We start from the raw sequence: 20,538 nt of genomic DNA, 5'->3' as shown, positions 1-20,538 counted from the left end.
TGAGAGTTTTGGCTGTTTCCGTCTATTCTGGAGATATTTTTGAGGTGAAAATGACAGGAGTGTGTAAGTGATTGAATGTGAGGAGTAAAGGTAAGATCTGAGTCAAAAATGACCCCGAAACAGCGGGCATGCAGCTTAGGAGTTATGGTAATGCCACACACTGAGATGGAGACATCTGGTTTAGGTAGGTTAGCAGATGGTGGGAACACAATGAGTTTCATTTTGGAAAGATTCAGTTTCAAATAGAGAGAGGACATGATGTTGGAGACAGCGGACAGACAATCGCTGGTGTAATTATCGTAGAGATGGTACTGGAAGCCAAATCTTCTGATGGTTTGTCCAATAGGGGCTGTGTAGAGAGAAAAGAGGAGCGTACCTAGGACTGATCCCTGAGGAACCCCGATAGCAAGCGCAAGGGGAGAAGAAGTTGAACCAGCAAATGACACACTGAACAAGCGGTCAGAGGGATAGGAAGAAAACCAAGAGAGAGCTGTGTCTTTAAGGCCAATAGAGTGGAGCATGTTAAGTAGGAGTTGGTGGTCAACAGTGTCAAAGGCTGCAGAGAGATCCAGAAGAATCATGAGAGAGTATTAATTGTCCGATTTAGCCGCCAAGAAATCATTTGAGACTTTAGTAAGGGCAGTTTCTGTGGTGTGTAGAGTGCGGAAACCAGATTGTAAGGGGTCTAGAATGGAGTTAGCAGAGAGATAGCGAATAAGGCAAAAGTAGACCAAGCGTTCCAGGAGTTTGGATGTGAAGGGCAGATTAGAGACTGGTCGGTAGTTAGTCGCACTGGATGGGTCAAGAGTTGTTTTTTTCAGTAATGGGTTTACAATGGCATGTTTAGAAGAATAGTGGAAGATACCAGAAGGGAGAGATTAAATATTTTAGTCAGGTGACTAGTGACAGCCGGGGAGAGGGACTGGAGGAGGTGTGAGGGGATAGGATCACTAAGGCAGGTGGTAGGACGAAGAGAGGAGCCTAGTGACTTCTTCTTCTGTTATTAGGTGAAATGCTGAAAGTGAAAAAGAGGGAGTGTGGGAGGGAAGTGGATTGATGATACTAGGGGACTGGGACATAATATCATGCCGGATGTTGTCAATTTTAACTTCAAAAGAAGTGGCCAGGCCTTCAGCACTGAAATCTGTAATCGGTGTCTGCACTTTTGGACGGGAGGGAGTGAAAAGTATCAAAGAGGCGTTTTGGATTATTAGATAGTGTGAACATAGTGTCATCTCTTCAGGATGACTGGTTGGATTACTTTACCTATAAGGCCCTATTCACACGACAGGGATAATGGCCGAATGGTGGCTATATATTTAACGACCGTCACACGGCCGCAGTAAGAACGATAGACCCCAAATGGGGCTGCTCTCCCAGACGCACGGCTCCCATATCAGTCTATGGACTGTGTAAAGCACGATCCTCACTTGAATGTGCTCGAGTAAGACAGAAGGAATTGGAAATGTTCATATTTGTTCTCACCCTGGCCCTGGGCCCCTCATATAGTATCCAGACAAGAGCTATGAATTTGGTAACAAAATTTTCATGGAAAAGGAGTTGTATGTGTCCAGAGAGAGAACAAGACCCTGAGGAGCGTCAATGTTCAGAAACAGTCTATGTATAATAATATCTGTGCCCTTTCCAGGCATTAAGCCAGTTTGATCAGGGTGAACTAGGGGCAATATAACCTTCTTTAATCTATTGGCTAGGATTTTGTCCAATATTTTAGCGTCCAAGTTAATAAGTAAGAAAGTACGTTAAGAATCCGGAAGAGTAGGGTCCTTCCCCATCTTCAACAACACCACAATAAGAGCCTCACCCATGGAGTCTGGTAAGATACCCAGCTCAAATGCACCCTAGGAGCCGAGGCATCAGAGTTTCACAATTAGTCTTATACCATTCACCACCCAAACCATCCAGACCAGGAGTTTTGCCGGTTGGCAGCAACTGAATAGCCTCTTCTATATAGCCTTCCATAAGCGGGCTATCCAACTCAATTGACTGTGCATTGGACAGATTCCATAAGGGGAGTGAGTCTAGAAATTGCTCAATCTCTCCCGGAGGAACACAACACCTTGAGCCTATTTATATCCTTCGGAGCAGTACATAGCACACCCTCTGATGATATAACGGATGGAATGGAAGTGCATGGACCCTCTGCCCGTGAGAGGTATGCCAAGGCTTACCATTCTTGTCCCCAAATTCAAATATGGATGCCTCGGTAGACAGCACACACTTTTTAGTCTGTTCAGTGTACAGGGTGAGTAGTTCCCTCTGGAGCCCCGCCCACAGGCTCCTAGCACTGGGTTGAGGATTTGCAATGTATTCTCATTCAGCTCTTTGGACCTCATCCACCAGAAACACCTCCCTTACCCTGGACAACTTTCTGTATTTCGCCACCCCAGCTGCGAATGCTCCTCTAACAGTAGCTTTATAAGCGTCCTATACAACCAGGGGGTTGTATGGGAAGAATTATTTTCCCAGTATGTAAAATGAGAGGCCGGGACCTCAGAGGCGACCTCAGGAGAGGGGAGCCATGCCGGATGAAGCCTCCATACTTTAGAATCAGCAGGAAGTCCATATAAAAACATCAGTAGAAGGGCCGAGTGATCTGATATACCCCTGGGAGTTAAAGCAATAGAAGTGACGATAGGCAGGAAGTCTCTGGATGCCATAGCAAGGTCAATCCAAGAGAAGTTTTTATGAGTAGAGTAATAATAGGAGTATACTTTATGAGTCGGAAATTTCCAACGCCACACATCAGTGAGTTTCAGAGCTGAGGCCCATGAGTTTAGGTGTGGCTCTCTATAAAGTGTTGCTGCTTATTTGTGTACAGAACTTGCATTGTTTCCTTACTACGTCTCTGCCTCATTCTAAAACGTGTTGCCGCTAATGGGTGTACTGAACCTGGACTGTTACTTGATTACTCTTGCTATTACCACCCTTTTGATTACACTTGCTGTTATCACTCTTCTGCCTGACCGTTTCAGCCACTAATTCAGCTCCTGTATTAACTTTCCCAATTACTAGCTAGAGTCTCAGCTGTTAGGGGTATCAGTGTCAACTTGGGTTGCCATATATGAGGTTGAGACCTCGCATCAATACCCAACTTGGCAATTTTGCTCTGAACCGCAGATAGAAGAGTGGCTGTAACATCTGGGGTCGCTGACCACAAACTCCTTCCATCCAGTCGACGCCCTTCTCTCCAGAGGTGTCTGCACATGCGGCCGTCATGTTCCACAGTGACCACCAGGGTGCCCTCGCGAGCTCAGTCCAGACAAGGAGCCAGGTCACACACAGGTGGGAGATTGAGCTGATTGCTCCCAGAGCACCTTGGACTATGAGAAGGGCCCAGCCCCTTCCTTCCATGCCTGAGCCTTGTTGTTGTTATCCTAGTATGTCTATGCAAATGGTCTCCTAAGTGTTTTCCAGTTCCCAGTATTCCCCATTCCTCCTACCTATAACCTGTATCCCGTGCTATCCTGGTCAAGTGCCGTGTTGAGCTGAAGTCATGCTGTGCTGTGTACCAAGCCTGTCCTGCTGCGCCATTCCTGGCGCCTGCCTGCTGCCTGGTTCCAGCCGAGCCTGTCTTGCTACTGTCTGAGCTACCACAGGTACACCATACAAACTATAAACTGTGACCTGTATCCTGTTGGCCAGCTGCCATACCGTCAAGGTGGTACAACCCAGTGGTTCCACATACCCAACGTGACAGTAGGCTCAGGCCATGGACCCCGCTGGTCAATCCAAGACCATGACGACGTCACAGGAGATGCGGGCGGATATGCTAGACCTCCGGTCTCGACAGGACCAACTCCTCCAGGCATTGAACATTATTGCACGTTGGCTGGAGGTGCAAGCTGATGTTCCTCCTACTACACCTCCTGGCAGTACTGATCCTCCGATTACACCTCCTGGCAGTGCTGATCCCCGCTTTTCTTTGCTTCCTGACCGCTATGATGGAGACGCGAGGACCTGCCGTGGATTTTTGAACCAGTGCCAGATCCACTTTAGCCTGTATGCAAGGGCATTCTCGTCTGATGGCGCAAGGGTCGCGTTCATCATCTCTCTCCTCACTGGCAGGGCCCTTGCATGGGCAAACTCTATCTGGGAGAGACAGGGACCAGAGACCCGTGACTTGCAGGGGTTCGTACGGACATTTCGCACAGTGTTTGAGGAGCCTGAAAGAGTCCCGTCTGCAGCCGCCTCCTTGCTGAACCTACGCCAGAGAGACACCTCCTTGGACGAGCACGCCATCCACTAACGCACCATGGCAGGAGAACTGTTGTGTAACAATGAGGCCCTGGTGGCTACATTCTGGCAGGGACGGTCTCCTAGGATTAAGGACGAGCTGGCCGCCCGAGATCTATCATCTAGCCTGGCATCCTTCTGGCAGCCCGGATTGATATAAGGATCCGAGAACGGTTCCAAGAAGCTCGTCGGGAGGGAGGACTCCCTAGTCCGGTTCCTACTTTGCAGAAACCCCTGCTGTCCTCAGATGCTGATCCTTCTATGGAGTCTGGAAGGACGGACCAGTTTAAGCTGTCTACCCAGGAGAGACAATGCAGATGCACCTTGGGACTCTATATTGCGATCATGTGCACCTGTCTCCCCAAAAGCCCCAGAGCCTAGGGTCGGTGGGAGAGACAACCCTGGGTTAAGAAGGACTTTCGTCTAAATTGTCCATTCCCGTGACCATAGTGTCCGGAGAGAGAACGCATCAGGTCCCTGTGTATCTGAACACTGGATACGCTGCTAATTTCATTCATAGAGACCTGGTCGATCTTCTGCAATTGCCCACAACCCCTCTGGAGAGGCCATTGATGGTTGCATCTGTGAATGGACTACCAGTGCCAGACCCAATTATAGCTGTGACCAAGCCGCTGAGGCTCCAAGTGGGAGTCCTCAAATCTGAGCTCCTTTCGTTCTTTGTCCTGGCTAAAGCTGTCAATCCTGTGCTGCTGGGTCTGCCCTGGCTCTGACTACATGCCCCAGTCCTGGACTGGAATTCTGGAGATGTTCTCCAGTGGGTTCCTGAGTGTCTCAACCGCTGCCTGGTACAGATTTGTTCGGCTCAGCCTCCTCTGCCTCAGTCAGTGGCAGGATTGCCGGGTCATTATTCTGCATTCTCAGATGTCTTCAGCTAGAAAGAGGCGGAGTCTCTGCCCCCACACTGGACGTATGACTGTCCTATCGACCTAGTTCCTTGTGCATCCCTTCCCCGTGGTAGGGTATATCCTCTCTCCATGCCAGAGACTCTGTCCATGTCCGCTTATGTTAAGGAGAACTTGGAGAGGGGCTTCATTCGAAAGTCTTCCTCCCCGGCAGGAGCCGGGTTCTTCTTCGACAAGAAAAAGGATGGTTCTCTGTGTCCTTGCATCGACTACTGGGGTCTCAAACAGATCACAGTAAAAAATAGGTATCTATTGCCTTTGATTCCTGAACTGTTGGATCGCATACGTGGAGCCAAGATTTTTTCAAAGCTAGACCTGCGTGGGGCTTACAACCTAATCTGGATTCGCCAGGGTGATGAATGGAAGACCGCATTTAACACCCGAGACGGACACTATGAATATCTAGTAATGCCCTTCGGTCTGTGTAATTCTCCCGCAGTCTTCCAGGAGTTCGTTAATGACATCTTCCATGACCTCCTCTATGTATGTGTTGAGGTCTATCTTGATGACATCTTGATTTTTTTGTCAGATCCAATGACTCATCAGAGACATATCCGTCAAGTTTTGCTTGGGAGAATCGTCTGTACGCCAAGTTGGAGAAGTGCATGTTTAAGAAAGATGCTCTACCCCTCCTGGGCTTCATCATCAAGAATCAAGGTCTCAAGATGGATCCTGAAAAGGTAAAGGCCGTCCTGGAATGGCCATGCCCTCAAAGCTTGAGGGCCTTAGAGCGCTTCCTGGGATTCGCCAAATTCTACAGACAGTTCATTCCAAACATTTCCTCACTGACATCTCCTATCCCTAACCTCACCAAGAAAGACATGAACGCCAAGGTGTGGACTCCAGAGGCGGAAGCCGCATTTAATGCCTGAAGAGTGTCTTCACGTCAGCCTCGATCCTCCATCATTCAGATGTTTCTCGACAGTTCTCGTTGGAGGTGGACGCCTCCTCTGTCGGTGCTGGTGCACTCCTGTTCCAGAGAGGTTCCAAGGGCAAGTCAATGGTATGTGGCTATTACTACAATGGATGTATTTCTGGAGGTAGTGGTGGACCAGCTTAGGAAAATTGATTCCTCTAATACCATTAAATTTAACACCTCCAGAGATGAGATGGCAGGCCTACAGGCCCTAGAGCAGGATGACCGTATTGTCATTAAACCATCAGATAAAGGTGGCAATATTGTTGTGATGGATCGTAATCAGTATAGTGACATGTGCCACCGTATTCTGAGTGATACAGCATGTTATAGAATTTTATCGAGTGATCCTATGCCGACTTTTGCAAACCAACTAAAAAGATTGGTAAACCAAGGCAGATCTCTCAATTTGGTGAGCACCAATGAACAACGCTTTATTCTGACCGATCATCCACAATATGCCATCTTTTACAGCCTGCCCAAGGTACACAAAGGCACATCTCCTCTCAAGGGTCGCCCCATCGTCTCTGGGCTTGATAACCTGACTCAGAATGCTAGTCTCTATATCGATCGGATCCTTAGTCCATTTGTATTGGCCCTCCCATCGTATGTTCGCGACACGATGGATGTACTTAGACGCTTAGAGGGCATCAAATGTGACCCTGGCGTATATCTGGCCTCACTGGATGTGGAGGCCCTCTACAGCTCTATACCCCATACCATGGGATGTAGGGCTGTGGATGATTTTTTGAAGGAAAGGGGAACACCATTTCCAGGCTCACAACGAGTTTGTGGATAGCCTCCTTCGTTTTGTTCTCGAACAGAATTTATTTTTGTTCGATGGTAAATTCTTCCACCAGCTTAGGGGGGTAGCAATGGGGACCCCCTGTGCACCCTCCTATGCTAACTTATATCTGGGCTGGTGGGAGAAGATGATTGTATTTGGGGAGGAGATGGATCGATGGACATCTGTGATCATCCTCTGGCTGAGATTTATTGATTACATCATGATTTTGTTATCCCCACGATGTCCTTGGATCGGCCTATCGCAATGCAATTCATTGTAATAGGAGTGAACTCCTAAATCCTAAAAAACGTACGACCGATGACAAAATGCGAATTATAGGCACGTATGATTCATCCAATCGTGAAGTCATCAGAATCCTACAGACATATTGGGGGATTCTGCGGACTGATCCAGATGTAGGGGACCTTGTGGGCGACAGACCTTCTGTCACCTACAGGAGGGGTAGGAACATTAGGGATCGTATAGTTCATAGCCACATGCTATCTATTCGCCCCACAACATGGCTCACACATAACATCAAGGGCACATTTAGATGTGGGTCTTGTAAAGCTTGCGAATCCATTTCGTGTGGCAAGAATTTGAAAAGCCATGCGACTGGTCGGACATATGACAACAGATCCTTTATTAATTTCAAAACGAAGGGCATCGTCTACCTGATCTCATGTGTCTGCGGACTGCAATATGTCGGCAAGACAATTAGAGAATTCAGGAGACGAATAAGGGACCATATAGGCGACATTCGTCGTAATGTGGATACTTCGGTGGCCCGACACGTTTGGGAACAGCATGGTGGTGACACCCATGTCATTAAATTTCAGGGGATTGAGCATATTAGGTCATCTGCCAGGGGCGGCAATTGGGATAAGAGGATCTTACAAAAAGAGGCCCAATGGATCTTCCACATGCATACCATGAAACCGGCGGGTCTCAATGAGCAAATTTCATTCAATTGCTTCCTCTGAACCAGTTGCTGTGACCCTGACTGGGCAAAACCCCTGCATGTACACCGTACATATTATCCCTATCTGCATCTATTGCCCCTTTGTCACCTTAGTACAGTCATCTCCAATCTGCCCGTCTCCATATGAGACTAATCGCGGTGACTTATACCGCTAGATTATATGGTGAATGGGTAATGACCTTTTCCCACCCTGACCCTGCCTTCCTCCGACACACACACGGGGGTGCGGTGTTTATCGGTTTCAGGACCGCTGTGTCTCCCGTCCCTCGGATGGCACACGCGGCGATTGAGTATGCCATTGTCATGGCTCGCGATCGCTGTGTTCCTGTTTTGGGTCCTCTCCCCAGCCACTTTTCATATGTCAGTGAGACATGGCCGCCTTGTGATCCCTGGTTACTAGGGACGCTTTTGTTGTTCCTCCCCCCTGTGATGACAGCGAACGCCCGGGGGCCGGCCCTGCTCGGGCCGCGTCATGTACGTGGCTCGCCACGGGTTGGCTGCTTGGCCGCCGCGTCACTCCGGGGAGGGAGGGGCTAGTACTACTTATGTCCGGCATTTCACTCGGCTCGTGTTCGACCAGCTGACTAGTGTCGTGCACGAGCCGGGTGAATGTTATGAGACACGCAATAGGTGTCTCCCCGCCATACAATTGAATTAGATGTGTTGGAATCACATCAGTGTACCCCTGATGAAGCACTGTGACCAATAACGGTGCGGAAACGCGTAGGGACACGTGTTAGTGGCAGGGATTGACCAGGTGTTATATTATAATACAGATAGGGGGAATTGTCGTTTGGCAGTAATGGTGCTAACAACAGTACTATAACCGCTCCTCCTCTGTATGGTCTACCGTGCTTACGCCTTTATAGTACAATTGGCTATCTAGCCCTAATTTTAGTAAGGTTTTCTACAATAAAAATCGTATTTTAATTGTTCATTCAGGCAGTGATACTATTTAACCCATCAAGTGAACGGACACCTGTTATATATCAATGCAACAATTGTTGCTTAACGTCAAATTCTATTACTACAAGCTCTTCTCTTCCGCAAAACACAACTACTCGATTGGGGATTGTGAGTTACTGGCCATCAAATTGGCTCTGGAGGAGTGGAGACATCTATTAGAGGGCGCAGTTCATCCCATCTTGATATTTACGGACCACAAGAACCTCACTTATCTCCAGACGGCCCAACGACTGAATCCACCTGCACGGCTAGCCTAGGCATATTGTGTCTGATCAGGGGGTTCAGTTCATCTCAAAGTTCTGGAGAGCCCTCTGCGGACTCCTCGTGTGAAGTTGGACTTTTCCTCAGCCTACCATCCTCAGTCCAATGGTCAAGTCGAGAAGATCAACCAAATCATGGAGAACTACTTACGACACTTCATCTCCAAGTAGCATGATGACTGGGTGCAGCTTCTTCCTTGGGTGGAGGTCTCATATAATAATCATACTAGCGAGTCCACAAGACATACACCATTCTTCATAGTTTACGGCCAACACCCACGATTCCCTCTTCCGGTGTCTGTTATGTCCGAAGTGCCCGCAGCTGATTCTGCTTTTAGGGACTTTCTGTGTATCTTGCAGCAGACCCAATCCTCTATTCTGCTGGTGGTAGACTGCATGAAATGTACGGCAGACACAAGGAAAAGAGAACCTTCCCAGTTTTCTCCAGGTACCAAGGTCTGGCTGCCCTCCAGAAATATCCGGCTGAGGGTGCCATCTTACATGTTTGCTCCCAGGTTCCTTCGAGATCTTACAACAGATTAACCCGGTCTCCTACAAGCTTCGGCTGCCTCCTACCCTCCGGATCCCCTACTCCTTTCACGTTTCTCTCCTGAAACCTGTGATTCTGAACCACTACTCTAAAAATCTTAGCCCTGCAGTTGCCCCCAGCGGTTCTTCCGAGATATTTGAGGTTAAGGAGATCCTGTACACCAAAAAAGTAAGAGGAAGAACCTTTTTATTTAGTAGATTGGAGGGGGTTTGGTCCAGAAGAGAGGTCCTGGGAGCCAGAGTAGAATCTCAATGCTCCTACCCTCATTAAGTAGTTTCTCTCTCGTTCTGGTCCCAAGAGGAGGGGGCGTAAGAGGGGGGATACTATAACGTCTGTGGTCGCTGACCACGAACTTCTTCCATCCAGAGATGTCTGCACATGCAGCTGTCCTGTTCCACAGTGACCACAAGGGTGTGCTCGCGAGCTCAGTCCAGACAAGGAGCCAGGTCGCACACAGGTGGGAAGTTGAGCTGATAGCTCCCAGAGCACCGTGGGCTATAAGAAGGGCCTAGCCCCTTCCTCCCATGCCTGAGCCTTGTTGTCGTTATCCTAGTATGTCTATGCAAATGGTTTCCTAAGTGTTTTCCAGTTCCCAGTGTTCCCCGTTCCGTTGACGAAAATGAACGTCATGGATCGCTCCATACACCGCAGCTGTCAGCTCTGTACTACAGCTGACACGCTGCTCTAATGGCCAGGTACAGTGATCACACTGTTCCTGGCCGTTTAACTAGTTAAATGCCACGGTCAATAGCGACCGCGGCATTTAAACCGTTAGAAGGAGGGGGCGGTCTGTCTTTTGTCTGCCTCTGCTAAGCCTTGCCTCCGGCCCTGTGAAAATGACAATATACTGCAATATGTTAGTATTGCAGTTTATTGTATCAGCGATCTAACGACCGCTGGTTCAAGTCCCCTAGGGGGACTAATAAAATGTGAAAAATAATGTTAAATAAAGTTTTCAGAAGTGTAAAAAAAAATACAAAAATATTAAGTTAAAAAATATTTTTTTTACCATTTTTCCCCAAGCACAATGTAAAAAAAAAAAGCATAATTTAAAAAAATTGGTATCGTTGCATCCATAAAAGTCCGAACTATTACAATATACAGTTATTTAACTCTCACAGTGAACGGCGTAAAAAAATAAATATTAAAACACCTGAATCGTGTTTGTTAGGTACCTTTGTGCTAAAAAATTAAATAGAAAGTTCTAAAAAAATCGTATATACCAAAAAATGGTACCAATAAAAACTATAACTCGTCCCGCAAACAATAAGCCCAAAAAACGGGGATTTTATTTTTTTTCCATTTCCACCCCGCAAAGAAGTTTTTTTTTCCATTTCACAGTACGTTATATAGTACTTTAAATGGTGCCAATATAAACTACAGCTCCTCCTGCAAAAAAAAAATCCCTCACGCCACTCTGTTGATGGAAAAATAAAACCGTTATGGCTCTTGGAAGGCAAATAGTGAAAAACGGAAACATAAAAATGAAAAATGGCTGTGTCGTTAAAGGGTTAACTTTTTTTAATTAGTCCCACTAGGGGACTTGAAGCTGCATTTTTTTGGTTGTTGGTAAAATTCTTTGGCATACTTTGTATTCAAAAGCATTACGACCTGTCAGTGTATCATGCCACTGGTATGGCTTAATTGATAGCTACCAATGGCACACCTGGGTGCCTTTAGGCCCCTGGCTGCCATGGTAACGAATTGGCACCGCAACGATAGGTTTACAGAGAGAGCTTCGCCCCTTTGTACACTATTTAGGTGCCGCGGCATCTAAGGGGTTAAACGACCAATATCATAGTTTGCTCTACACTGGCTCAGTGGAATATATTAGGATGTTTTTTGATGTAGTTAGTGACATAATAAAAGAGCAACAATTTTCTGACAATCAAATCCTTTTAATCCCACTCCCCAAATTTTATGCCAACTCTAATTTTGCATGTCTTCTATAAAAAATATGACAAAATCTGTAATTTCTGTTTTAATTACAGATCAAAGAGGCTTGTTTTTGGGGTAAAAACTTTGTCATAAGTGGTTCTGACTGTGGTCATATTTTCATCTGGGATCGACACACAACTGACCATCTAATGCTGTTAGAAGCAGACAATCATGTAGTAAACTGTCTTCAACCACATCCCTATGACCCAAGTAAGTAACAGTAATAACAATATAAGTACAAAAATACTGTTTTTACTCTTTGGTAATTTATAAGAAACAAAGTTTACAATCTAGATAGTATACGTACATTTTTTTCCACTAAATGTATTTATTTTTATTGCTTGTTACTATGAAATGTTTCCGTTTTAGGAATCTGTTAGGGAACTTAAAAATATTACATTTTCATTGCATACTGAAGCGTGCAATCCTACACAAAGTATTCATCTGACCCACATGTCTCCTTTCAACACTTCCCACCAATGACAGCATAACGCCTCATGCACATGAACGTGTGTGCCGGCCGAGGAAAAATAGAACATGTCCTATCTTTCCTCGGATCACAGACCCGATTCACCCGCTAAAGTGAATGGGTTTGTGAAGACTATCGGGTGCCACTCGGATGCCGTCAAGAAAGACCCGAATGGCACAAAGGTCGTGTGCATGAGGTGTATGTCTTTTGCTTTCATTTTTATCTTACAAGCTGGATTTATTTCTGAATTTATTGTACTGGTAATCAGCTGAACACCTCAGGTCCAGTTACTAAAATGCGTGAGGAAAGCTTTGGGCTTTTTCACTAGAATACAAATGAACGAGAAACAAAATATACAAATTATACAAACTAATTTTTTCACTATTTATGGCATATCTATGGGAAATATCATAAATGTATGATCAATAGGGCTCCAACCCTGGGGGCACCCTTTGATCTCTATTATTAATGGTTAGTACTTCTGTACCATGCCTCGTTTGACCCACCTCGCTCGCCGTTTGTCTTAGGTCGTTACATAGACTTTAATATGCCTAATTGGTGTCTCCTTAGTGAAGACGAGTCTAGCTGACAGGAACCGAAAGTGCTGCAGCTGAACCCTCAATGATTATACATTTATGGCAAATTTTGTTTGGTATGCCATAAATGGAATTGGTGTGAAAACCTTTTTAAGTCACTAATTGTAATGGATAGAGCACTTTAACCAAAATTACTGCATGTGTATAGTGGGAACTAATTTTTCTGATATTCAGTGTAATGACGGGGGGTGGGGAGACAGACAAGTGAGCCCTAATCTACCCGCCACTCAGTCCCTGCCTACTTGCAACGACCCGCCCTAGGTGACGGGGTACAACTGGGCGACAGTCCCTACGCTCAATAAGTGCACGACAGACAAACAGACAAGGGTACACAGAGCTAGGGGGAGAAAGGGGCAGTTGCCCACGGCAACACTGTGAGCAACAAGAGAAGTAAACAAGCCGAGTCAAACCAGGAGTGTACGCGGTACCAAACGCAGAGCAGGAGAGTAGTCAGCAAGCTGAGGTCAATATGAAGCAAGGACAATAGTACAAGACGCTGCAGCAGGGCCAGGAAACAAAACGAAAAGAATCACAAGCAAAGGAGGAACAGGAAAGGCAGGTATAAATAGACAGAGGGCGGGAGCTAGCTCCGTCTGGCCAGGCTGTGATAGGTTCTCCCACTCCTAAGCCTGCCACCCTGAGTGGTGGAAGATGGAGTCAGTCTCACAGACATAGAAGCAGGTGCAGACTGATTATCTATGGGCGTTAACCCCGAAGCTGTGCCTGGCAGATCCTTTACAGTACCCCCCCCTTTTATGAGGGGCCACCGGACCCTTTCTAAGTGGACCTGGTTTACTGGGGAAACGAAGGTGAAACCTCCTGACCAATATCCCAGCGTGAACATCCCGAGCGGGTAGCCAAGTCCTCTCCTCAGGCCCATATCCTCTCCAATGGACCAGGTACTGGAGGGAGCCTTGGACCTTCCTGCTGTCCACAATCTTGGCCACCTCGAATTCTGCCCCCTCAGGGGTGAGAACAGGGACCGGAGGTTTCCTCGAGGGAGCCAAGGACGGGGAGCAGCGTTTAAGGAGGGAGGCATGGAACACGTCGTGTACTCGAAAAGATGGGGGCAACTCCAGTCGGAAGGAGACAGGATTGAGGACTTCAATGCCTTGTACGGCCCTATAAACCGGGGAGCAAACTTCTTGGACGGGACCTTAAGGCGCAAATTTTTAGACGATAGCCACACCAGATACCCGACCATAAACAAGGGGTTAGCAGAACGTTTTCTATCTGCCTGAGTCTTTTGTATGCTTTGGGACGCCTCTAGGTTCTTCTGAACCTGAGCCCAGACTGTGCACAGGTCTCGATGAACGACCTCTACCTCGGGATTGTTGCAACTACCAGGTGAAATGGAAGAGAACCGTGGATTAAACCCAAAATTACAGAAAAAGGGGGAGACCTCTGACGAGTTACTGACCCGGTTATTAAAGGAAAATTAAGGCGAGGGGAATGAATGAGACCCAATCATATTGACAGTCAGAGATAAAACACCTTAAATATTGTTCTAGAGACTGGATAGTTTCTTGAGGGGCACAAAGTGGCACATTTTACTGAAGCGGTCTACTACAACCCACACCACCGACTTGCCTTGAGATGGAGGCAAATCGGTGATAAAATCCATGGAGATATGGGTCCAAGGTCTCTGGGGAATGGGCAAAGAACATAGTAAGCCCGCTGGTCGGGACCTGGGAGTCTTGGACCTAGCACAAACTTCACAAGCGGCGACGTAGGCCTTAACGTCTTTGGGCAACCCAGGCCACCAATAGTTTCTGGCAATGAGGTGCTTGGTACCCTGGATGCCTGCATGGCCAGATAGTGCAGAGTCATGATTTTCCCTAAGTACCCTTAGCCGGAATTGCAGGGGAACAAACAGCTTGTTCTCAGGAAGGTTCCCGGGAGCTGAACCTTGATCAGCCGCAATTTCAGAGACTAAATCAGAATCAATAGAGGAAATGATTATACCTGGAGGCAAAACACATGCAGGATCTTCCTCCAAAGGAGGGCTGGCCATGAAGCTACGGGACAGTGCATCAGCCTTAATATTTTTAGACCCAGCCCTACCCTTAGGGAGCTTAGCTCCTGGTACCAAATCAATTGCGCAATCGTATTCTCTATGAGGAGGTAACACTTCGGAGGCCTCTTTAGAGAAAACATCAGCGAAGTCCTGAACAAACTCAGGTAGAGTGTTCACCTCCTCAGGGGGAGAAATTAACAGAAAAACATGACGTCATGCATTCATTACCCCATTTGGTAAGATCCCCAGTATTCCAGTCAAACGTGGGATTATGCAACTGCAACCAGGGAAGGCCTAAAACCAAAGTTCAACCAAGGGATAAGAAAAGGGAAGGGAAAAGTTTCTAGGAAATGATCGAAGCCTTTTTTTAACCCCTTAATGACCAGCCTATTTTAGACCTTAATGACCAAGCTATTTTTTACGGTTTTCCATCGTCTCATTCAAAGAGCTATAACTTTTTTTATTTTTGTGTCGACATAGCTGTTTAAGGTCTTGTTTTTTGCGGGACAAGTTGTATTTCTTAATATTACCATTTTGGGGTACATAGTATTTATTGATTAACTTTTATTAACTTTTTTGGGGGGGAATAGAAAAAAACTGAAATTTCGCCACACTTTTTTGCATCCTAAATTTACACCATTTACCATGTGATAGAAATAACACAATAACTTTATTCAGCGGGTTGTTGCGATTGCAATGATACCAAATTTGTATAGATTTTGTATGTTTTACTACTTTTACACAGTAAAAACACTTTTTTTTAAAATTATTTGTTTTTGTGTCTTCATATTTGAAGAGCCATAAAGTTTTTATTTTTTCGCCAATGCAGTTGTATAAGGGCTTTTTTTTGCGTGACAACTTGTAGTTTTTATTGGTAGCATTTTGGAGTAGATGAGACTTTTTGATCACAGTTTATCAAAAAAATTAAAAGGCAGGATTAAAAGAAAACAGCAATTTTCGTATTGTTTTTTATTATATTTTTTTACGAAGTTCACCGACTTAAATAATGTAATAACTTTATAGTTGGGGTTGTTACGGACGGTGCGATACCAAATATGTGTAACTTTTTTACTTTATTTTAATTTTTTAATAATAAAGCAGTTTGGAAGGGGAAAAAGTGGGTTTTTCGCTTTTTTCTTTTTTTTACTTTTTATTAAACTTTTTTTTGACTTTTTTACTAGTCCCACTAGGGGACTTCACTATGCAATCACCCGATCACATTTATAATACACTGTAATAATTCTGTATTGCAGTGTATTATGCCTGTCCGTTCAAAACGGACAGACATCTGCTAGGCCATGCTTCTGGCATGACCTAGCAGGCATACACTACAGGTAGACCTGGGGGCCTTTATTAGGCCCCTCAGCTGCCATAGAAGACACCGACCCTCGGCGATCTTATCGCCGGGTGCTGGTGGAATGAGAGGGAGCTCCCTGCCTCTCTCCAAAACCACTCAGATGCGGCACTCGCTATTGAGCGCCACATCTGAAGGGTTAAACGGGTGAGGTCGATACTGATATCGATCTCACCCATTCGAGCAGGGGTGCCCCCAGCTACCTCTGGTAGCTGAGAGCAGGGAGATTTAACGGCTCCCTGCTCTGTTTATTTATTTCGATGCAGCGCCGTAAAAAGGCTACTGCATCGGAATAAAGCCTGTTAGTGCCCGCCGTGAAAACACTATGGGGCGGTTACCAACGAGTTAAAGCCATCTACTGTCCCTGCTGTGACCAGCTCCTGCGGTAGGCTATTCCATAGATTCACAGGTCTCACAGTAAAGAAGGCTTGTCGCCTCTGCAGGCTGAACCTTGTTTTTTGAGGGGGTTTTACATGGAACAGGATTTCACCCTATTTTTTGTATGTGCCATTAATATATTTATATAAGTTAATCATGTTCCCCACTTAGTCATCTTTTTTCAGGGCTAAATAGGTTTAATTCTTTTAATCTTTCCTGGTAACTTAGATTCTCCATGCCCCTTATTAGCTTAGTTGCTCTTCTTCGTATTTTTTCCAACTCCAGGGCATCCTTTCTATGAACTGGAGCCCAGAACAAAACTGCATATTCTAGATGAGGCCTCACTAAAGCTTTGTAAAGTGGTAAAATTATATCCCTGTCCCACGAGTCCATGCCACTTTTAATACACGACAATATCTTGCTGGCCTTTGAAGCAGCTGATTTACATTGCATGATGTTATTTAGTTTATGATCTACAAGTACACCCAGATCCTTCTCAACAAGTGACTCTCCCAGTATAGCTCCCTCTAAAACATATGATGCATGCAGATTATTGGTACCCAGATGCATTGCATTCTGTTATTTAGTTTATGATCTACAAGTACAACCAGATCCTTCTCAACCAGTGACTCCCCCAGTGTAGCTTCCCCTAGGACATATGATGCATGCAGGTTGTTGGTATCCAGATGCATAACTTTACATTTATCTACATTAAACTTAATTTTCTAAGTGGACACCCAAACACTTAGTTTGTTTAAATCCGCCTGCAATTCATGAACATCTTCCATAGACTGAACATTACTACATAGCTTGGTGTCATCTGCAAAAATAGAAATAGTGCTATTAATCCCATCCTCTATATCATTAATAAACAAGTTGAATACTAGTGGTCCCAGCACGGAACCCTGGGGTACACAACTTCTAACAGGGGACTATTCAGAGTAGGAATCATTGACCACAACTCTCTGGATACGGTCCTTGAGCCAATTCTCAATCCAATTACAAACTATACTTTCTTAACCTATAGTCCTTAATTTACTCATTAGACGTCTCTTAGGGACAGTGTAAAATGCATTTGCAAAGTCTAAAAACACTATATCCACAGCGGCCCCTCTGTCTAGGCTTCTGCTCACCTCTTCATAAAAACAAATCCGGTTGTTTTGACAACTTCTGTCCTTAGTAAAACCGTTCTGGCTGTCACTTATAATACTATTTTTTGTCACATAATCCTGTATATAGTCCCACAATAGCCACTCAAACATTTTCCCACGATGGTCTATACTTACTGGTCTATAATTACCCAGGGAAGACCTAGAGCCCTTTTTGAAAACAGGCACCACATTTGCCCTGTGCCAATCCCTTAGCACTATACCAGTCACTAGAGAATCTCTAAATATTATGAAGAGGGGGAAAGAAATAACTGAACTAAGCTCTTTAAGAAATCTAGGGTGTAACCAATCTGGTGCCGGGGCCTTGTGTACATTTATTTTATTTTATTTACTTGGACCATATCTACATTCAGCCAATTCAGTATATCAACTGATATATTAATAGTACTGGAATCGGCTGCATCAGCTGCTCTTTCTTCTGTTGTATATACAGAGCTAAAGACGACTAAGGGGGGACATGATTAACTTATATAAATATATTAATGGCACATACAAAAAATATGGTGATATCCTGTTCCTTGTAAAACCCCCTCAAAAAACAAGGGGGCACTCCCTCCGTCTGGAGAAAAAAAGGTTCAAGCTGCAGAGGCGACAAGGCTTCTTTACAGTAAGAACGGTGAATTTATGGAATAGCCTACCGCAGGAGCTGGTCACAGCAGGGACAGTAGATGGCTTTAAAAAAGGGTTAGATAATTTCCTAGAACAAAAAAATATTAGCTCCTATGTGTAGAAATTTTTCCTTCCCTTTTCCCTTCCCTTGGTTGGACTTGATGGACATGTGTCTTTTTTCAGCCGTACTAACTATGTAACTATGTAACCCATTTAGTAACTTTGCCTTCTCTTGATCTCCTGTGTCCAACTCCCCATTACCACTATCCAAGGGTCCTACATGTTCAGAACTTGGCTTTTTTGCATTTATATACTTGAAGAATTTTTCGTTTTACTATCCTTGGCCACCCGCCTTTTATTTTGTATTTTTGCTGATTTTATTACCTTTTTACAGATTTTATTAAGCTGTTTATAATTTAAAAAGGCTACAGCTGTACCCTCAGATTTTTATTTTTCAAATGCCCTTTTTTTGTCATGTGTTGCCCTTTTTAAAGAAGGTGTAAGCCATGTAGGGTTTAGTTTTAGTCGTTTATACTTGTTATCTATAGGAATCAATTTTGCACTATAATTACCCAAAGTATATTTTAAAATCTCCCATTTATCATTTGTACCATTATTTGACATTAGTTCTTCCCAGTGTATATCCTGAATTGCAGCCCTCATCCTGGGGAAATTGGCTTTCTTAAAATTAAGTGTTTTTGCCCTTCCAGCCTGTGTTTGTTTTTTACAGTATAGGTAAAATGTAACTATATTGTGATCACTGTTACCAAGGTTTTCACGAACATTGACATTCCTAACAAACTCTGCATTATTAGAAATGACCAGATCCAACAGAGCTTCACCTCTAGTCAGGTCTTCCACAAACTGGCCCATAAAATTTTCCTGCAACAGGTTGAGAAAATTTCTCTCCTTTGCAGTTGAAGACGAACCATGACACCAATTAATATCTCGGTAATTAAAATCTCCCATTATCACCACAGTAACAGCCTGTGCAGCCCGCTCCATTTGTTTATATATTTGACCTTCTATCTCTTCAGTTATATTGGGGATCTATAGATTACACCAAAAGTAATTTTTGCAGTGTTTACCTCCCTTTGTAATTCCACCCACAAGGTTTCAATCTCCTCACAATCTTCACCCACTATTTTCTCTTCCACACTCGCCTTCATATCACTTCTCACATACAGATATACACCACCGCCTTTCCTATTTGCCCTGTCTTTCCGAAACAGTGTAAAACCCTGTAGATTTACAGCCCAGTCATTTAAAGAGTCTAGCCATGTTTCAGAAACAGCAACTATATCTATATTTTCCTCCAGTACCAAGGCCTCCAGCTCCCCCATTTTGCTTGCTAGACTTCTGGCATACACTTAAACTGGCCTTTAAATGTTTCACTTTCAGTATCAGAAATGTGATTATTTGACATTATTTATGCATTTTTATTTTCATTGCTGTTTTGTAACAAAAGGATCTCCTTATCCTGTTGTCTAGTCCTCTCCCCACAGTCTGTTTCTCCCCCCACCAATATAGTCTGACCCCTCTCTAACCTAACTACCCCTTTATTTTCTACATTTACCTCTCTCCTCAGCCCTAGTTTAAATACTCTGCCACCCCAGCTAGAATTCGCTCCCCCAGCACGACGGACCACCTTCCATTTAGGTGCAAATCATCTGCAGAATACAGTGTGTAACCCAATGAAAAGTCAGCCCAGTGCTCTAGGAACCCAAAGCCTTCTCCTGTACACCAATACTTAAGCCATGCATTTAACTCCCTGAGCTCCCGCTGTCTTTCCTGTGATGCGCATGGCACAGGCAGTATTCCTGAGAATACTACCTTGGAGGTCCTTCACTTCAGCGTGTAGCCTAGTTCTTTAAAATTATTCTTAAGTCTCCTCCAGCTACCATGTATTCTATCGTTGGTACCCACATGGACGACGACAGCTGGATCGTCACCTGCCCCTCCCAGTAATTTATCCACCTGTTCCACCACATGCCGAAACCTGGCACCAGGGAGACCGCAAACCATTCGGTAGAGGTGGTCTTGGCGACAAATTATTCTATCCATCTTCCTAATTATAGAATTCCCTACAACTACTAATTGTCTTGCCGTACCTGCATTACCATCATGCCGACTACTAGCTGGGCTGTTCTCCTCGCTGTGAGGGAGATCAGTATCCACTAGGGCTGCTATTTCTGAGACTGACACCCTCGTATCATCACCCAACTTGGTAATTTTGCTTGGAATATCAGAAACAGGATTGGCCCCCTTGGACCTCTTTCTACTGCCCTTCACTACATTAACCCAGCTACTTGCCTGATCCAGCTCACCCATGTCTTCACCCTCCAGTTCTACACCACTAACTGCTTGCTC

At 45.0% G+C, this 20,538-nt stretch overlaps 1 protein-coding gene across 4 annotated transcripts in view; it reads left to right on the top strand.

Annotated features, from left to right (window-relative positions):
• Positions 1-20,538, top strand: part of DCAF6 (DDB1 and CUL4 associated factor 6) — a 712,682-nt gene that overhangs the window by 609,598 nt on the left and 82,546 nt on the right. For all 4 annotated transcript variants that reach the window (XM_075853536.1, XM_075853533.1, XM_075853534.1 and 1 more), the window contains one exon: positions 11,630-11,786. In XM_075853536.1, the coding sequence (XP_075709651.1) occupies positions 11,630-11,786 (157 nt within the window). The remainder of the gene's footprint in view (positions 1-11,629; positions 11,787-20,538) is intronic.

This window comes from Rhinoderma darwinii, chromosome 2, assembly GCF_050947455.1.
Source record: "Rhinoderma darwinii isolate aRhiDar2 chromosome 2, aRhiDar2.hap1, whole genome shotgun sequence".
NCBI lineage: Eukaryota > Metazoa > Chordata > Amphibia > Anura > Rhinodermatidae > Rhinoderma > Rhinoderma darwinii.
The sequence above is the reverse complement of the archived record's forward strand: the minus strand, read 5'-3'. Positions and strand labels throughout refer to the sequence as shown.